Below are 19,863 nucleotides of genomic sequence, written 5' to 3'. Positions count from 1 at the left end.
ACACAAACCATTGTTGTTCAGATGAAACCATGGTTACGGTGATTGCTTATAATGTCATTAAAATTTTTGTTTCGTCTGTCAGCGGTAATTTTTCAGTTTCAAACAGTGTCAGTGAAGGATTAAAATGTTTTCCTACTATGAATATTGTGATTTGTGTTTGCTGTTTGGTGAATACGTTGGAAATGCAAGTGAAGCCGCTCATCAGGATGCCGATCTAGACGAAAACTCGAATTTCCATTGACTGGACCAAAGAATGCGATCAATTGGTCGTTTGGATCTTTTACCAAGGGAACTTGATCGGCCCAGAGGTACAAAAACCGTTACTGCGGAAGAAGCAATTTTAGAAGAACTCGTGAGGAGTTGGTGAACCGAAATCATGCCGCTAGTGCTACGATCACTCCAGAAATATTACAAATGGTGCAAGCCAAACCTTTGAGCATTTGTTATAATTTTTTAGTGCATTGTTTATTCGGTTTTTAAGTTGTTTAAAACATTATTACAATAAATAAAGCTGTTCTCCGCTCAGTTGCATTCAATAACATAATTAAAAATTACGATAATGCGCGAACTAATCTGACTAAGAACAATGGCGTAACCATGGTTTTAAAGACTAGAAATTAATAAAGTTCCTTTATTGGGAGAGTTGGGACACTGAACGTCAAACCGAGCCAAGTTTGTATTATGTGGATAAGGTATATATTTCTATCCTTTTTTATTAAAATTTTTGTTAGTAACTTATGTCAGAGGTTTATGACGAAAATAATTTCAAGGTTACAATTTTTGTCAAATGCATAAAATGACAATTTTACGTCAAATTTAACCAGGTACGTAGAAAACGTAGAAATTTTGGGATTACTATTTAAAAAAAGAAAATAATTGAATACCTACCAATATTAATGTTCACATTTCTGAAATTTTTCGATATTTATTTAATATTAAATACATAACTTAAAACATACTTCAATGCTAAAAATGTTTTTCTTTCAGTCACAATTTTTAGTTAAACATCTCGTCCCAAAAATTGGTCATCAAGAACCCTTCATATTTCCTGTCGTCTTTTTAAATTTTCTAAAAAATGATATTGAAGGTGTTCTCGTTTGAAAAACGTAACAAAATCGTGAATTCCCAATAACTTTATAATTTGAAACAGAATCTAAAGTTCACGTAGATGCTAAAGGCGACCAAGCAGTGACAGGTTCAACTTTCCTAAAAATTAGAACCAATTTTGGGTTCAAGTACTTACGTATTTTGTAAATGCATAGACAAATTCCCAAAATTTCATAGATTTTGTGCATAACATTATTTAGACAGTCCACTTTTCCAAATGCTTGTTAATAATAAACGTAAAACTTGGCAGGAAAGGTTCAATTTCTCTCTCTTTCATCGATGATTACCATTTCTTAAAGTTAAGGAAAAAATGTTTATGATGAAGAGTTTAGACGTAAAATTCTTGTACTTACAAAGAAACCTCTTTTAAAATTCGGAGTTCATATAAAAAACAGTGAATTGACGACGACTGCCAGTCTAAACCATTTCTAAACGCAGTTAGTCGACGAAAAATGGAAACAATTTTTGACAAATTTACTTAACTTTTCGGCAAATTTCAAGTGTAACACCACTGATTTCTATCCCAATTTGTTTTTTTACACATTCCAACCGACCTATATGAAACAAAATTTTGGAAATTGACCTTCAGTGTCCCAACTCGCCCAATATAGGAACTCTAGAAATTAAATATGTTCAACAACATTTAATGGTATCCAAGACCTTAATTATATATAATTTTTAATTTCAGTTTTCACGTGTATCTTTGTGCAATGTTGCCTTTTTCCATAATTTGTTTAGGCTCTGATATAAAAACAGAGCATGTGGAATCTTTTTAAACATTTTTTCGGTACCCTGGAGGATTCTCCAACTACTCCCCTTCAATGAGGTGCGCGACTTTCCAGACAGCCTGTATATGGTTACACTTTTTTTTTAAATTTAAAAGTTACGAAATTTCAAAGAGAAACCCGGTGTAAATGGTTATGAAATAAAAGATCATTAAGAATGAATAATGGTTTTAAAAAATATTGTTATGTTTTGATAAAAAATAACAATTTTAATAAAAAATTACCTTGATGCGTCCTCGTGTGCTGATCCAGGATCGCCTTCTGCCGAAAGTCCTTCCCGCACTGTCCACACTTGTACGGCTTCTCCCCGGTGTGTATCCTCAAATGCTGATTCAAAATGGTCCTCTGTCTGAAATTCCTGCCGCAGTAGACGCACCCGTAGGGTTTTTCGTTCGTATGAATCCTCAAGTGCTGCGTGAGATGCGACTGCTGTCGGAACCTCTTCCCGCATTCCGGGCACGGATACGGCCTCGACTCGATATGTATACACCCGTGCTGCAGCAGCGTCGACTTCTGCTTGAACTCCTTCTGGCAGATGGGACACCGCACGTAGAGGGGCATCCCCGCCGAGCGCCCGTGCTGGATGACATCGGGCAGGACTTTGCCCGCTTGCTGCTGCTTGAGGTATTGCAACGCACCAAAGTTCGTACTCGACCCGAACACAGAGTGGTTCATGCCTTTGGCGTCTTTAAAGTACGCGGGGTACTGCAAGTTGCCGGAAACGCCGTTGGGGGAGAAACAGCCGGAGCGGTCGTTTTGCGAGTTGGTGTCTCCGTCGCCGTACGTCGACGCCACCTCCTCCTTGCCCTCGTCGGGCGGGAACGGCACGTCTTGCGGCCAGAGTGTGGGGTTCATGCCGTTCTTGAACACCAGGTGAGGGCTCACGTCTATAAAGAGAAAACAGCATGTTGAAAAAATCCATCACTGAAATTATACTTCAACTAGATTATTATTATTACTAATAATTGAACGGTGAAGTCTGTTTTTTTTTCTTTAAACTGGAATAATTACAAAGATTAATAGCTATCTAACGCGATTTTTTTTAAATGTTTTAAGATAAGTGATGGCGGCTAGGAAAAACCGGCTTATTTCCTTCGGACCGCTTTGAGCGTTTTAGGAAAACTTCAAAAAAACTTTAAAACTATTTCAGGCAAATTACAGAAAGAAACTCCGAACTTTTTACTACAGACAAGAAAGTGTCAATAATATTCGTAAAAAAGTTTGGGTAGTAATAAAGCGATCAGTAATAAATTCGATTTTGATCAGTGAAAAATTTAAATGACAAGTAACATTTGACCAGTAAAAAAATCGTATATGCACAGTATCTAGTTTCAGTTTGCACAGTTGAAATAATAAACGCTCAGTAGCTAGCTTGCTGGCTGGGATTTCGCCCAAGCGAACTAAAAGGTAACATAGCCCTCGAACGATTAAACTCGAAAACGTAAAACTCGAAATGTGGAATTCTACACTCTCTAGTTTTCAGATGCTATTATTTACTGTGCATTTAATATTTTTACTGTGCAATTATTATTTTTACAGAGCACTTATTATTAGTTCTGTGCATTTATTATTTTTACCTTGCATCTATCGTTTTTACTGTGCATTTATTATTTTTACTGTGCAATTATAATTTTTACTGTGCATTTATTATTTTTACTGTGCAATTATTATTTTTACAGTGCACTTATTATTATTTCTGTGCATTTATTATTTTTACTGTGCATTTATTATTTTTACCTCGCATCTATCATTTTTACTGTGCATTTATTATTTTTACAGTGCACTTATTATTATTTCTGTGCATTTATTATTTTTACTGTGCATTTATTATTTTTACTGTGCATTTATTATTTTTACTGTGAATTTATTATTTTACTGTGCAATTATTATTTTTACTATCAAAAATGCTTGTCGTTTAAATAAAATACTGTGCATTTAATTTGTACCTAAAGGAAACATACCCTTCGAACAATTAAACTCGAAAACGTAAAACTCGAAATGTGGAATCCTACACTCTAGTTTTAAAATGCTATTATTTACTGTGCATTTATTATTTTTACTTTGCATCTATCATTTTTACTGTGCAGTTATTATTTTTACTGTGCATTCATTATTTTTACTATGCATTTATTATTTTTACTGTGCAATTATTATTTTTACTGTGCATTTATTATTTTTACTGTGCAGTTATTATTTTTACTGTGCAGTTATTATTTTTACTGTGCAGTTATTATTTTTAATGTGCATTTATTATTTTTACTTTGCATCTATCATTTTTACTGTGCATTTATTATTTTTACTGTGCAATTATTATTTTTACTAGGCATTTATTATTTTTACTGTGCATTTGTTATCTTTACTGATCAAAAATACTTGGCGTTTAAATAAAATACTGTGCATTTAATTTGTGCCGAAAAATCTTTATGGTGGCTTTGTATAAATTATAAAATTGTCTTTTTGAAATGAAGTTTTATTGACATTTTTATCCCAAAGTATTCCTAACCACAAGGTGTAATTCATTTTTAAGTATTTCAAAATTTGTCATAGTTTTCTCTTAATAAAAAAAAAAAACACTACATACCGGTTTTTGAAGTATTTAAATTTTTTTAACGAAAACACGCTTATTATAAAAATTTATTACTCAAAAACTAAGACTTCTAGAAAAGTGGGACTTTTCTGTTTAGAGCCGAAATTGCTAAAATAGAATTAATTATGCGACAGCTGATAGCTTTTCAATAATTAACATATTAATATTGGAGATCTTGAAGCTCGAATAATTAATAGCAGACTTTGTGGTATGCGGTGATTAGGTCAGAATTCCTTGACAATAGTAAACACCATAGCGAACCTTTATCTATTGGCAAGGAAGGAATTCTTACTTGAATACCAATTACCACAAAGCCTGCCATAAATTATTGGAGCTAAAAATATTTATTTTCGCCTCGGCCATAAAACTTAAAACACCCTGTATTTCAGAATAGTTACTTTTGAAATAAATTTGGAAAAGGTGTAGATGTGAAATAAAATATGATGATTTCCTTTTATAACGAATTCTTGATCGAATTTTGAAGAATATGCTGACAGTACAATAGCAGTAAAAGAAGTGTTAACTAATGGTAAAAATTACCGTCTAAAAACATTTTAATAAGTGGAAATTTGAAACATAAATACTGTGCGAATTTGATAGTCGTGCAAATATTTTAAGAGGTAATAGTAGGAGAACTGTTTCCTTACTTTCTGAGATATAGAGAGCGCAATCTTCCCTTTAGCGTATGAAAAATTCATCAAAAAATGCAATGTATGATAGGTTTTCGTCTTTTGACAAACTTATTCCAAAGTTTGCATGGTTGGTAACATTTGAGGAATGAAATTTAGTGGTATCTTCGCAAAAAATCAATGCAAAATTTTTAACTACCTTCTTATATTTTTTAATGGGAAGACTTATTTATCTGTGGTTGCTAATTTTAAGTAAATTTTTTTAAAGAAATGTATTAAAATATTGAAGGACTAACCTCAGAAACAAAAACAGTTTCATTCCTTTGTGTCCACTGTGGTGCAAATGGTATGCTCTTGGCATTAACTTTTATATGAGGTGTCATGGAAACAGGTTAGTCATTTGCACCACAGTGAACGCAAAGAAAATTAAACTGTTTTAAAACTATTCGCATAAGGCAAGTTAAATTGTTTGGAGTTATTTGGAGTTCTAGGTACAATCACTCTTGAAAATATATATTTGGGAAACATTTTTTCCCAATATGCATTTTTGCATATTTTGTCTTATTTCAGATGTAAAATCAAAATAACTGCTAAAAAAACACTTCGCTTTAATTTACCGCTTATAGAAAACTTTGGATATAATGAACTTATTTTGATAGATTTTCTGTGTTCTTTATAATTGGACACTACTATATCACTGTCCAACTCTTCTCTTCTATTTTAGGTAAAAAAAATTGGTTTTGCCCCTCCTTCTTCAAAAATTGGTAACTTTGTTATTTTCAGGTATTTTGAACGCGAAAGCTTTCTATATTATTTGAAGTTCTACAATTAAAAATTTAGGGCTTGTTATTATTTTTTTTTCGAAATCTGAAACGACCAAAGCAAATACCCAAATACGGTTTCAAAATATTTAAAAATTCAGTAATTTTTGAATAATCCGAACCACCAATTAAATTAGTTAAAATCACTGTTGAAAACTAGAATCCAAAAATGCAAAAAATATAGGGTGTTCTATTAAACTAAACAATAGAAATGTGATAATTCTAAGCAATTAAAATGAACAATTTGCCAAAAAATAGGATGGCATTAAAACTTTGGCACATCCAAAAAAAAATTTTCAAAATGACACAAAATCAGACTTGCTAGCTCAGCTAGTAGTACCATATTTCCGTTTAAAAAACAGACATTACTTCAATTAGTTAATAGTCAACAAGTAGGTTTACAAGTCCTTTGCTTTGGTGTAACTTTGAAATCTCTCGGTCAAGATTCATTTATAAATTAATTTGGACTTGAATAGCTGTAGGAAAGCTAGTTGGAGCAGTTACAACGAATATTTAGAGACCTTTTCAGGACCTAGCAAGAATCTTTAATTATGTTGGAGATGAAAGCAATATATATTTACACGGCTAGGTTATTTGTTGAATTTCTGAAGTAATCATCTAATGTATCTTAATGAAAAGGAAAGCTCTAACTATAAAACTCTTGAGCATTCCTTTAATTTAATTTAAAAGCAAAATAATATCTACAATGGCTGTAATAAAACTGAGCGGAAACGTAAAGCTTTTTAGAATTCTATTAGAATTTGCAAAAAGGAAAACAATTTAAACCTACTTTTATGGTAATTTAAAATTGAAGCTACGAGACATGTATGGCAGATATTTAACGTAGGTATCATAAAGCGGAAAAATAAATCGCAAACGTATTAGCAGTGGAGACGACAAAACCGAACTTCAATTAACATTTACAGTAAAAATGCGCAAATGACACATTCTCAGGTCCGTTTCTTGAGAAAATAATTTTGGTTAAAACCGCTTCCCGCTATCGTCTTTTGTTTTCGATTTATAAACAAAAGTTGACATTTTAGCAAAATCTTAAAAAAATCATATCTTTCTTATTATAAAAGATACATATTTGAAACAAAGACATTATTGAGGCACTTTTTTAGAGAGAATTTAATAATTTAACAGCGATTTTTTTTAACCTTTCGTTTAGCTGTAATAACATAAAGTTGTATTTATCTAAGTAGGAACCATAGATGGCTATGACATTTTCGAAAAACTTTTTTTTTCTGAAATGAAAACAGTATAAATACAGTTTGATATTTTTATATACTTTTGATAAAAAATATATTTAAAATATTTAAAAGTAGTTGGCCATGGAAAAATTATTTCACATAAAAGGTGTGAATATTCTAGAAATTTTGTGAATGGTTATTAAAGTAAAAAATGTGAAATTATAAAAATAAGCTATGTTAAAGTTATTTTCAATTGAAAAAATATACGATCGTTGCAGATTTTAATTACATAAGAATTGTGCAGAAAATTAACAATGATGTGTCACTACCATTTGATGACAAAATATTTATTAATTGCAAAAATTTGATGTAATAATATATTATGGTGTTTTTGAATTTAGAAAAGCATTGAATTATAAATACTTGTTGGGTAACACTTTGTTAGTAGTTTTAATTGAAAATCCAAATTTTTTTCATGGCCTACTAAAAAGAAAAAGCGAAATGTTATGTCTTATCTTAATTATTTAAAAATAATGTATTACACAAATAGACATATCAAATCAGAAAAAAATAAGCTTTTCAAAAATATCACAGCCGCCTACAATTCCTATTTAAAAAAATACAACTATTTGTTATTACAGCTAAACAAAAGATTAAAAAATTGCTGATAGCATTTTTAAATTCCTTGTAAAAAAGCGCCTAATAATGTTTTTATTCCAAATGTGTATCTTTTATAATAAGAAGATTATGAATTTTTTAAGATTTCGCTAAAATGTCAACTTTTGTTTACAAGTCGAGAACAAAAGACGATAGCAAGATGCTTAGTTTCGTAGATTCTCTATTTAGACATCTAAAATGGTGCACCCTACAAACAAGTAGTCCATATAAAAATAAATCTGAATAAAATGAAAAAAATAAGTAAAATGTCACCACATGAATTTAAATAACTAATTTTTGCCAAGGTCACTCAATTGCTCTATAATAATATTTAGTTTTATCCAAATCGATATGCAAATAAAGTTATATGTTTCGGTAGTTTTACTTGAGTCACCTTCGCCGTTGAATCAATAAAAAAATACAATATTTGTACAATGTGTTTTTAAATGATTCTCATCTAGTCGTCCATGCAAAATCAGAAATGCCGCTTTATAGAACAAATGACAGCCATTTAGACACCGGATATTACAATTCTTCATTTATTAAGTCTTCAATTCGGAAATAAACTTCGACAATAAAAGTGTTTTCTTGCACAGTGTAACAGTTTAGTTGCATTTTAAACATAATTAATTGACAATTTGTGAATTTCACAACTGACAGTTTTGACATTTATTGACAGATAATTCAAGTTAGTTAAGCGGCACATTTTTTTTACATGTAAACCAATTTCAAAGTTAACTAGATGAGAATCATTTAAAAACACATTGTATAATATAAGGTAATAAATATTCGAAATATAATTTTCGCCTATTGGCTTTATTTATGAATGAGAAAGAGGACTGTGCATGCAAATGTCACGAGATTTAGTGTTCCATTCTTAGAAACCTCCAGGAATCTGCAATACATGTTTGTGAAGACGTAGATGCATTTCGTTCGACTACAATATTATGTTGTAAATCTTAAATGAATATGTTTGACTGTTAAAGGAAGAAAAGAATTATCGACAGTCTTGATGCATCACAAATAAATATGTATGCTTATTTCCACGCATATTGCAGTAATTTTCTCGTGACTATAGCAAGCCATAAATAAGAAAGACCAAGTTAAACCCTGAACAATTACAGAAAACGCATAACTTGTTGGTACCATGTGTGAAACTACAGAAAATGGCTTCATCGTGGTCGTACATAATTATTATTTAGTATTAGTTTCGGATTATTTTTTTAAATAATTTAGAAATCAGTTCTCAAAAAATATTGCTATGTATGTCTCGTAAATAATTGGTTTGCTAAGTATCCATAAAGCGATGTGCTACGTTTAATAACAAGATAACGTAACATATTGTGACAGTAATATTGTGTGTATTATAAATTTAATGTGACCGCAAACATGGGAATAATATGTAAGAGTATTATATGCATAATTCACAAGGAGAAAATAAATTCTCTTCCACTCTGAAATTAATTTGAAAATTTTTTTCACAAAAGTAGTACCAACTAACAGTAACAGTTTATCTTTTTTTTACATAGAGAAAGTGGATATGAGTTTTTCAATACATTTTAAAAATTATTCCAATCGATTTGTATCTGTTAAAGATGAAGATGTAAGATAAAAATTTATGCCTTCTTTTATCACTACTATCCTGTCTTAGAATATTTACTCAATTGTTAAAATCGCTTTGTCTATTTTGAAGAAAAGTAAAATGTCAGTTGAGAAGTTTTTTGACTTATGCTGAATAATGTGCTAACACGCCTGAACAAAAAAAAAAAAGATAAATGCATTTTTGAACAAATCAGGTGATTTTGGGGTTACTATTGATGTAATTTCGCATCAGTGCACATGTGACTCCAAAAATTGTTAAGAAGTTTGGAGAAAGTAAAAATAATTTTCGTCCTAATGTGTGGTTTTTGAAAAGGTGATGCTCGAAAAACGCAAAAATAATACAAGTTTCTTCCAAAAAAAATTTTTGTGTAACTGCGATAAGATACAGGAAAACATGTTAGAATCTTTACGAAATGTAAAAATAATATAATTTTCAAAATTGGAGCCTTTTTGGCTAAACAAATTCTGAAAAAAAACCTTAAAATTACCTAAATTTCAATTAAATCGGGTGATTTTAAAAGCGTGAACTAAAAGCAAACTAAAAAGCTGTGAAGTTTTTCGGTTTAGCTCTAATATAATTTCGCAAAATAAATGTTGAAAGACTGTGTGATACTGATAACATATGAAAAATTGAAGCAAGGACTTTTTTCGGATCAACATTAGAACTTTAACTTTCGTCTTCGTAATTTTTAAAATGAGTGAAATTTTAAATATATAGTTATACTTCTTTAAATCTTGGGTAATTAAACGCAAAAAAATATTCACTTAGGTATTACAAAGAGTTGTAATTTTTTTTAATAAATCCTTACGAAAATTTCGACAAAAAAATTACATACAGGATGTCTCAATGATTTAAAAAAGTTCATTATTGACCTTTAAATGTTAGAAAAATATTTTTTACAGCCATAGATACGACCCCCTGTGCACCTAACATTATTTCCGAAATTAGCTACAATACAAATTTATGTTTTTTTAAAATGAAACACCCAGTATTTTTTGCACTTTTCGATGTTGCTTTTAAGACTGATGTTTTTAGACTAAATTATTATGGGTCGATTTTGTTGACAAAAATATGCTTAAAAAGATTATCACAAAAAAACCATTAGAATCCTAGAAAAGTAGGACTTTCAGCATTTTAAAGAAGGAAGATTAAAGTTGAAGGATATAATTTTTTAGCTTACAGAAATCAAGAAGATACAAATATGAAGAGGTTTGTTATAAGTTGAATAACAAAGATTTTAAATGGAAGAACCAATTTTTTTTTGAAATTGGACAGATCTATAAATTGTCTCCCTATAAACATAAAGAGTTAGGTGTCTCCTGTGGTTGCTCAAAGGATATTTAACTTTAAACATAAAAAAATATTACTATTGTTTTAATAGCCGAAAAGTGAGAATTTCAGATAATAATAACGTTAATTTCATCACTAGGCCGCTATTCGTTATTTATTACAGTGAAGAAATTAAAATTTTAATATTAATGACAAATCTTTAAATAAACCCCAACAGATGATCTTTGGTGGAGTTACAATGGTTATGGTATGGTTTACCATGATAACAACAATATCAACTCATATCTTTTTAGTTATTAATTTTAGACATTTGAAACTATACGTTTTGCAGAGACAATTTAATAATCTTAGAAAAGCAAAAACAAAAAATTAAATGTTCTATTTAACTTTTTCAGGTTTCTCAACTTTCAGTAAATTTTTTAATTTATCCACGTTCCTAATTGCAATGCAGCAAACAATTGGTACAGATTTAAGTTTAAACCTCTCCCTTTAAAACAGTCCTACTTTTTTTAGAACTTTTAGTAGTTTTTGTGTAAATTTTAGAAAGCGTGTTCGTCAAAAAAATGAAATTATTTCAAAAACTAAGCAGAATCTCTAATACAACTTTTAATCAAAATCATTTGTACTAAGGTCTATGACTAAGGTACTGGATGCTGTCATTAACAGAGGTACTGCCATCATATGATTTTGGTGACAACGGTTTTTTGACCTTGAAAAATGCCAAAAGAGTGTCAAGATTTGAAAGTCAAAAAGCCGCTATCATTGTCAAAATCATATGATAACAGTACCTCTGTCCATTACAGCATTCAGTACCTTAATAAGTCCTAAAAGCTACATTCGAAAAATTTAAAATTTAAAGTGTTCTATTAAAAAAAGTTGGTTTGTATTGTAGCTCATTTCAGAAACACCATGTATATTTGAAAATAATTTTAGGTGAAGCAAAGGGTTAGTATATACGGCTTCTATAAAATACTATTTATTTTCCAATTATTTAACGGTCAGTAATGGCTTTTTTCAACTCCTTGGTACCTGAAGCTTAAAAACTGTATGGTAAACATAAGTACCAACAATTTGAAGACGAATTCAAAAATGGAATAAAAATAAGTGGAGGTGGTTACGCTTTAAAATTTCAAAGTTGGCGCTTCCAAATCTAGTCATTTTAAATAATAATTTAGTTGATTTCAGGGTATTCTGTGTATTTTGGTTCCGCACAAAATTTCAAACATGTATTAGTTGTTTAAAAAGTATAAAAACGCCAACGTCGCATTTTACCAAATTATTTTTTTAAACAAGGGTGATAAAAATGTAAAATAGTTATTAATAGTGAGATCTCTTATTAGAAGCATAAATTATATTAACTACTCTTTTAATTTTGAGAGAAAATACGACGTTGGCGTTTATATAGTTTTGAAACAGCAAATATCTACATTAAAACTAAATAGTTTCTAATGTAGACTCGAACAGAATCACTCTCTATATTTTTATTTTCAGGGGCCAGTTCGAGCATGTTGAGTTTTTTAATGAAATTAAAAATACATTCGAAAGTTAGAAAACCGGTTTTGCTCGTAGTATAAACCACTTTTTTTCTACAACTGTACTGTTTTAAAGAGCAAATTTTTTTTGAATAATTCATATAAGATTATCGTTGCATTGGTGTCTCTAGTTAACTAATCTGTTAATAATGTAAATACCAAATAAAAAAAATAGATATGTAGTGTCTTCAAATTGTGTTCTTTAAATTTCGTAATTAATAGATATAAATTCTAAAGAGCCGCATAGAAGACTCCAGTAACTCTAAAGAATATTATGGAGAAACAGTTGGTAATAAAACGATTGTTAGTATTTGCCGCAGAAGTCAAAACCGCAGTACAAAAAATCTAACAGCCTGCCGGCAGAGGTGTGACTTTAAAAAGTGTTCTTCTAGTATATTTACAGAAGTTGTAATTGCCTGAAATAATAATGAATTGTTTCAATAAAATATTCTTAATTTATTGTGATTTATTTGTCAAAGATATCATCTGGTTGAAAAACGTAACAAAACGGCAAAAACAGTTTAGAAGTGGTGACTGATTTTCATTTATATTATTGATTGCTTTTGATGTTTTAAACAATACAATGAAAACGAATACTGTAAAGGCTTGTAGGTGTTTCCGCAAAATTTATCTGTTGTAACAAGAGATGTCGCTAGTTACCCACAAGTCACTAAACATCCTCATCTCTCATAGAGAATCCCGTATTTACATCTGAATTTCGAATGAGGTTGGTTGTCCTTTTATTGGGTAAATTCTTCACAAGACGGCATTTTATAACAAAGTAATGAATAGTTTTATTTTGCAAAATTGCTGTAGCACATATCGGCCGTCACGCACCCGTGTGTCCCGAACGACAGACAAGCGGCAATCGAATTCGCAACGAAAAGAAAAAAAAAGTAGAAACAATCATCAATCACAATGAGAAAAAAAAGAGTGAATATGTGGGGAGTGCAGCAGACCAACTCTAACCGCCCGTGCGGTAGGACATCAAATATCAAGTACTGTATAGATCACGGGGCCGCGAGAGTGGCCGCCTTTGAGGAGGGGCGCTCGCCTTGGTGTGTGCGGACGTGCTGGTTGAGGATGGCCTTCTGGCGGAAGTGTTTCCCGCACTCCGGGCACTCATAGGGCTTCTCACCGGAATGGATTCGCAGATGCTGGTTGAGGATGGCCCTCTGGCGGAAGGTGCGCTCGCAGTAGACGCAAGCGTACGGCTTCTCGTTGGCGTGGATGCGGAGGTGCTGCGTGAGGTGGCTTTGCTGGCGGAAGCGCTTCCCGCACTCGGGGCACCCGTACGGCCTGCTGTCCGTGTGGATGCGCTCGTGCTGCAGAAGGGTCGACTTCTGCTTAAAGTCTTTGCCGCATGTCAAGCACTTGAACAGTCGCAGCTCGCCACCGAGGCCGTTTTTGCTCTGCTTCAGGCTCTGCTGTTGCTGCTGCTGGATCACGTCCGGGAGGCTTGCCGACCGCAAGTCCTGCATGGTTCCTGAATACTGGTCGAGTTGGCCGTTCCCTGAAACACAAAGCAGACACTCATTTAGGTCATCAAAAGCAAACATTAACCATCTTATTTATCTATCGGCTTCAGGAAAAATTTTTTATTGAAATTACACCTTTCCTGCTCTTGTTGAGACAAACACCTAACTACAAAGCTGGATTAGTGAAAAAGGGCGCCAAATTGGTGAAGAACACCTAAAGATTATTAACAAAAAGAAAATAACTGAAATAAATTAAACTAAACGATCAGTTACGCGATGTTATAAACAAAACCAATGCCATTTTCAACATATCCCTAGTAGCACAGTTTTACCGAGTTATCTTTCGGTTATATAACGTTATATAACCGCAATACACAAATCTAACCATTGGTTATGTTAGACTCGGTTTATATAACGGTTATCTAACCATAATTATGTTACGATTAGATAACTGTTATGTTTCTTAAGCAATATGGCCCAAGCTAGATTTAGGTTACATATCAGTGTTCTAACCACGGTTATGTCTAGCGTATACAGCAAAGGTTATGTGACGGTTATATAACTGCTATGTATGTAATGCAATATAGCGTATGCTAGATTCAGTTTATATATCGGTGATCTAAGCATGGTTATGTTACAGTTATATTTAATATCCGCCGGCATTTTATAATAATAATTACAAAACAAAATAAGTGATCTAAGAAATTTTTGGTTATATAGTAGAAAATTATCTAGTTTGTTGATCGTAAAATGCATTCAATAGTGATTTTTGTTTTTTCTTTACTTCTACGTGTTGCAACCACGTGAATCGTCATCTATATTTATTGTTTATCATGTAAGTAGAGTACAATTTGAATTAATATTTAATTGAAAGCTGAAAAAAGTTGCCTAAATGTATTTTTGTCTTGACCACAAAAAAATGAATCTGTTAAAACCCAAGCAAATTATTCTAAGAAATGAATGTTTTCTCACTTTCTACCTGCCAACCCTTTAATCCTACAATGTTAAGCTGAGTTCGGAGAACTTGTCCAAAGCTGAGAAAACAGTAAACAATACGTTTTTGAAAATAGTAATACTTTAGTTCCTGATAACTGTAATTTGTAAACAGTTTGACAAACTCTTGTTCTGTGGAGGAAAAAGATAACACTGACTACGTTAGAAGTTTTGCCGTAAGATGGCATTTCACCTTTTCTATTACTCGTACAGCATCTTCGGTCTTAACATAAGTAGTTCTATGTTAGTTCTGGTCATCGAACATTTTTTTACAGAAGTTATTCCTAAAAATTCTTTTGGAATTTTCAACAAAACACTGAACAATATTTATTGTGCCCTAGTGATGTTGTGCACCCTAAAGAGGCTGATAGAAGTACCAATTTATTTATCCTAAATATTTAAAATTTTTATTTTACGAGTTTTTTTAAATAAACTTTAGGCAAAAGTTATATAAGAGCAATATAATGGTTAGATCACTAAGCATAACCGAAATATAAGCGAGATGTAAAGGAAATTATATAACCCAAATATAACCACGCCTAGATAAAGGTTAGATAAAGACACATATCCGCAATATAACCAAGATATAAAAGGAGTTATATAACCGCAACATAACCGCGCGTAGATAACGGTTAGATAAAGTGGTTAACTAACAATTAGGTTATAAAAGTGTCACATTTAGGAATTGGCGGTTATATTGGAAGATTTCATCTCGGTTATACAAGCGTGCTACTAGGGACAGTATAAATTCGAACGTACTCTAAATCACTGGCATATTTACGTATGGGCTAAATGGACTATATATAGCCCAGAAGCCTATTTAATAATTTTTCATACTTCAACTTGTATTTTTTATGAAACAGGCCCCAGGACGATAGAGCTTCAGTAGCGACAAACAGTTCTACGAATGGTTCTGGAGCACGACGAAGGAGTGCCACAATTAAGTCTTATAAAAAAAAGTGTAATATACTATTTTTTTCTACTTTATATGTTTGTTGTTTGTTTTTATTTAGTTTAACTTATTAAAATCTCTCCAAACTATTTTTTCTTAATTTTGTTAATTATTCTGGGTTTATTATAAACAACTTGACGCTTTTGATAGATCATACACTAGATTACTAAAAATGTACTAAAAGGAGTTGCACATAAGTTCTCTTTGTGAAACTATTTTCGGTTTCACAATGAACAATTTGTGTCACCAAAGTAGAAAACTATCTTGATGTTGTTTTTTTAACAATTTGACACATTTTTACTTTTTGTCCTATTTTTAACTTCTTAAGTTCTTAATCGTTTAGGTAATGAGTATCTAGTTGCCTAGTTTCATTTCATATAAAACAAAATTAAATGAATTACGATGAGTAATAGAAGAAAAAGCTTGAGTAGTAGGTTCACAATAGAAAATAATAATATCTTTGAAAAAAGTCAGAGACAATGTAATATTATACGAAACAGTGTAAAACAGTTTGTAAAACAGAATCTTCTTAAATAAACATAGAGTGATTTTTAATAGATATCTTAGAACTTAGAAAATAAAAGACACTACATTTAAAAATCTAGTGCATGTTTGGTGACATAACAAAGAACTTTTTCAGGATTTTAATTTAATATTTTCAGAACTATTTTGTTTTTTAGAGAACTTGTGCTAGAACTGGGTTTACTGCATATTTATTTTAAAATTATTGCAGTATACAGTATGGTTCCGATATAACAAGTCCGGAAAACCTTTTTTGTTAAGTCAAAAATAATGGGGATAAATGAACCCCTATCCACACACATTCGACGCTATTGATCACAGTCATAGCCAGAAATTAATTACTAGTGCTTGTAACAATGAGAATATCTAAGCAACTATACTTAAACTAGTCCGATTCGAACTTGATTACAAATTTTTAAAAATTGGATAGTCTTCTCTACTTTGTTCCCCCTCCAAAAAATTACAACATTTTTAGTTAGTTTATTATTAAGATAGATAGATTAGGGTAATTGGTCCTCTTTTAATAAAACACATGATAATTGTTGCTGAAAAATCCAAATCATGATTATTAATTAAACATTTATTGGTTTGACAACTACCTGTAATGGGTTTCCAAAAATTAAATAATTGAAGGTGTACTTTTTGAAACTATGTAGTATTTTGTGACTTTTGCATTTTTGGCTGCCTGTAAAGTTGTGTGAAACACCTTGTATACTGCAATATTTTTAAACTATGCAGCAGAAACGCACTATAGCTATAATCTACAAAAAAAAGAAAAAGTCAATGTCCCTAGTAATAAACAAGTTATAGAGTTTTTTTTGGATTGTTGGGACAGCCTATAATTGGAATTTGGATCAAGGATGGTACTCGTAATACACATGAAAAAAACTTAGTTTCCAGCCCAAAAACGTGAGTGTCTTTTGACTAAAATTTACGAAATTACAAAAACGACCAGAAAACGCAAAAAACACCATTTTGGACTAAATTCGGCAGTTTGTCGACTTATGTTTTACTAGCTTTCGAGAAATAGTTACGTTCCCGGAAAATCTGCCAATTAATCAATCAAAAGCTGTAAAAAGAACTGCGTTTTCATGTCAAAAATTTGCTAAAACGCTTGAAAAAATGCAAAAATTGCTCGTTTTTTAAATTTCTCATATTATACAGATAACTCAAACTCCAGTGAGTTGGTTAAGTCTATTAATGTTAAAATATTTAAATAAATTAGTAGCAACACAAATTTTAAAAAGTAATTTAACTTTTAGAGACTTCTTTAATTTCTCGACTGCATCAGCCTCCACAAAATTGTTGAATCACTCAAGTTCATAATTTCTTCTTTTAAAATTTTTATTATTCATCGTTTTCGTTGGTATAATAAATAAAAAAAATTCGATGGCCTCTTCAGGAAATATCGTTTTCTACTCTCTAAAGTATTTTCCTCTCTCATTTTCCTCCCTTGGGAGGAAATAACGCACTTACACGGAATATTTGGCAAGTGGAAATGATATTTATGATATTTATGATATTTATGATACTGAAGTAAAGCCTATTCTCTCTCTTAGATGCTTAACTGATTACTGCCCTCCTTTTTGCGTTGAGCATTAATTCATCTACGGTAGATAAATTAATTTGAATACAAATAGTTTTTTCCGCAAAGAAATCAAGTTATTTAAAAAATGTACTAAAATCTACCAAAAAATCTACACATGAATTTAAATTTTTATAAGTGCATTTAATGGTCAATAAAAGTGTACTTTACCAACTTACTGGCGCACCCGTATTTGACGAAGTCTCACCAAATAATCGCGTTTTTTAAAATGTAATGAAAGGGACGAGAAATGTATAATATACACTATCGAAAAAAAAAAAACAAAGCAACTAATTTTAGTAATGGTTCAGACCGAAAATTTAGTGACATCTTACTTCATTTAAAAAACTTAATTGGCGCAGTCAGTGGGATTTGTAGAAAGAACTACATATGTTGTGGCGTCAAATGAGAAATCTCCTTAAATATTTGTCAGGAATTATTTTGTTTTTAACGAAAGAAACCAATTCTATATAATAATTTTAAAGACAAAAAAAAACTCCGGCAATTTTCAAAGGATATATTCGCCCACACATTTGGTGTTTCTTCAGAAATTCGAAAACTCTAATTCGCTACGAAGTATTTATTAATTTAAAATAACTCACAAAAATCCAATCCAAATGTAATTAGGTTATTTAAGTCACTGCAAAAAACGAAAGTACGCCTCTGAAACGAGAAACTATCGATGTTTATTTCTAAAACAGTTCCACAGAAGACAAAAATTTCTCCAAAAAAATTCATAAAGTTTGTAATAATGACTTAATAAATTATTTGCTCTTTTGTGCGTTTTAATGAATAATTTTCGTTTTTTTTGCATCCGCGGTAATGTTTATGCTTATGTTCCTTCACCTATGCTCCTCTACATTATCCGAAATTTTTCCAATTTTATAAAAATAAGGCATCGTAGATATCATAGGTACAGAGTATTCTAGCTGGTCGATAGGGTTTCTAGTAAACAAAATTGAATGTGGTTTGAGGAGTACAAGCTAAAATTTTATTATTTTTATTTTTATTTATATATTATTATATTATTTTTTATTATTATTTTATCATTATACATATATTATTTTTATACAGACTGATCCAGAAATACTGAGTCTGTTGGCAACTAATTTGAAAGTATTTGTGCTCGTAATTTGCAACATTGCAACCGAATTTGATTTTTTTTGACAATTATTTGGCGTACAACCTCACAAGAATGTTAAATTGTTGTTAACAGGAAGCGTACTACATTGGTATCCTTAAAAATTTAAGTCCAGTGTTACCAACAGTCTCAGTATTTCTGGATCAGTCTGTATAAATAAGTTCTCAGAGTTTAACATTAATAAGTTGAAAAATAATAAAACTGAATTTTTAGACCTAGAGAAAACCTCTTTAATGTCAAATTCTAAAAATTTTGTTCAAGGTTTTTGGGTCCGCTTGTTTCTTCAGACAAAACGTGGGTGCTCTATTATGAGTTATGTTATGACCCTGAAACTAAAAGCAATGAAAAGAGCGAAAGTATTCTGCTTCCTCAGGACCAAAAAATGTCGTGTTCGAAAATTTACTATAACTTCCAAATTTTTGGGACAAAGACGGGATAGATTATTATTAGACACGTATTGCGTTTGTAACTAAATTAAGTGAAAAAATTACAGAATTCTTCAGAAAACGTGCAAAAAAACAACGTTTACTATACCCTGTATTAAATTTAAATCATTAAAAAATGATAATGATTTGGTTGGTCATCCGCCTTTTATCCGGATTTAGTGTCACACGTTTTATCTTCAGAAGTCAAAAAGTGTTTGAAAATTGTTTCAATTCCATTCTTGAAAAAACTGTGTGGTCTGGATATAAAAAACTCATTAAAGCAAATTTGAAACACAGCGTTAATTTCTTGAGGGACCTCTAATGCCGAGATGTTCTTTTCGTACAAAGCATCAATATTTCTTGTATCTAATTTAAGAGTATAACAATAATAGTAATAATAATTTATTTGTGGCAATAAAACAGTTACAATATAATTACTTACAACAAGAAAAAAATACGATAAGAAAATTAAAATTTTTTACAAGTTGTTCCTACCACAAATTAGACCAAAAGGCAGCAAAGCTGATCAAGATTTTGGCCCCGACAATAAATGATAAATAACA

At 31.0% G+C, this 19,863-nt stretch overlaps 1 protein-coding gene across 2 annotated transcripts in view; it reads right to left on the bottom strand.

The window, feature by feature from the left end:
* Nucleotides 1–19,863, bottom strand: part of jim — a 68,663-nt gene that overhangs the window by 14,787 nt on the left and 34,013 nt on the right. Inside the window, exons 3-4 of one of the 2 annotated variants that reach the window (XM_008195282.3) lie at nucleotides 13,259–13,717; nucleotides 2,117–2,779 (exon numbers count right to left, since the gene is read on the bottom strand). In XM_008195282.3, the coding sequence (XP_008193504.1) occupies nucleotides 2,117–2,779; nucleotides 13,259–13,717 (1,122 nt within the window). The remainder of the gene's footprint in view (nucleotides 1–2,116; nucleotides 2,780–13,258; nucleotides 13,718–19,863) is intronic. The other variant, XM_015978398.2, reaches the window with a different exon arrangement.

This window comes from Tribolium castaneum, chromosome 1 (assembly GCF_031307605.1).
Source record: "Tribolium castaneum strain GA2 chromosome 1, icTriCast1.1, whole genome shotgun sequence".
Lineage (NCBI taxonomy): Eukaryota > Metazoa > Arthropoda > Insecta > Coleoptera > Tenebrionidae > Tribolium > Tribolium castaneum.
The sequence above is the reverse complement of the archived record's forward strand: the minus strand, read 5'-3'. Positions and strand labels throughout refer to the sequence as shown.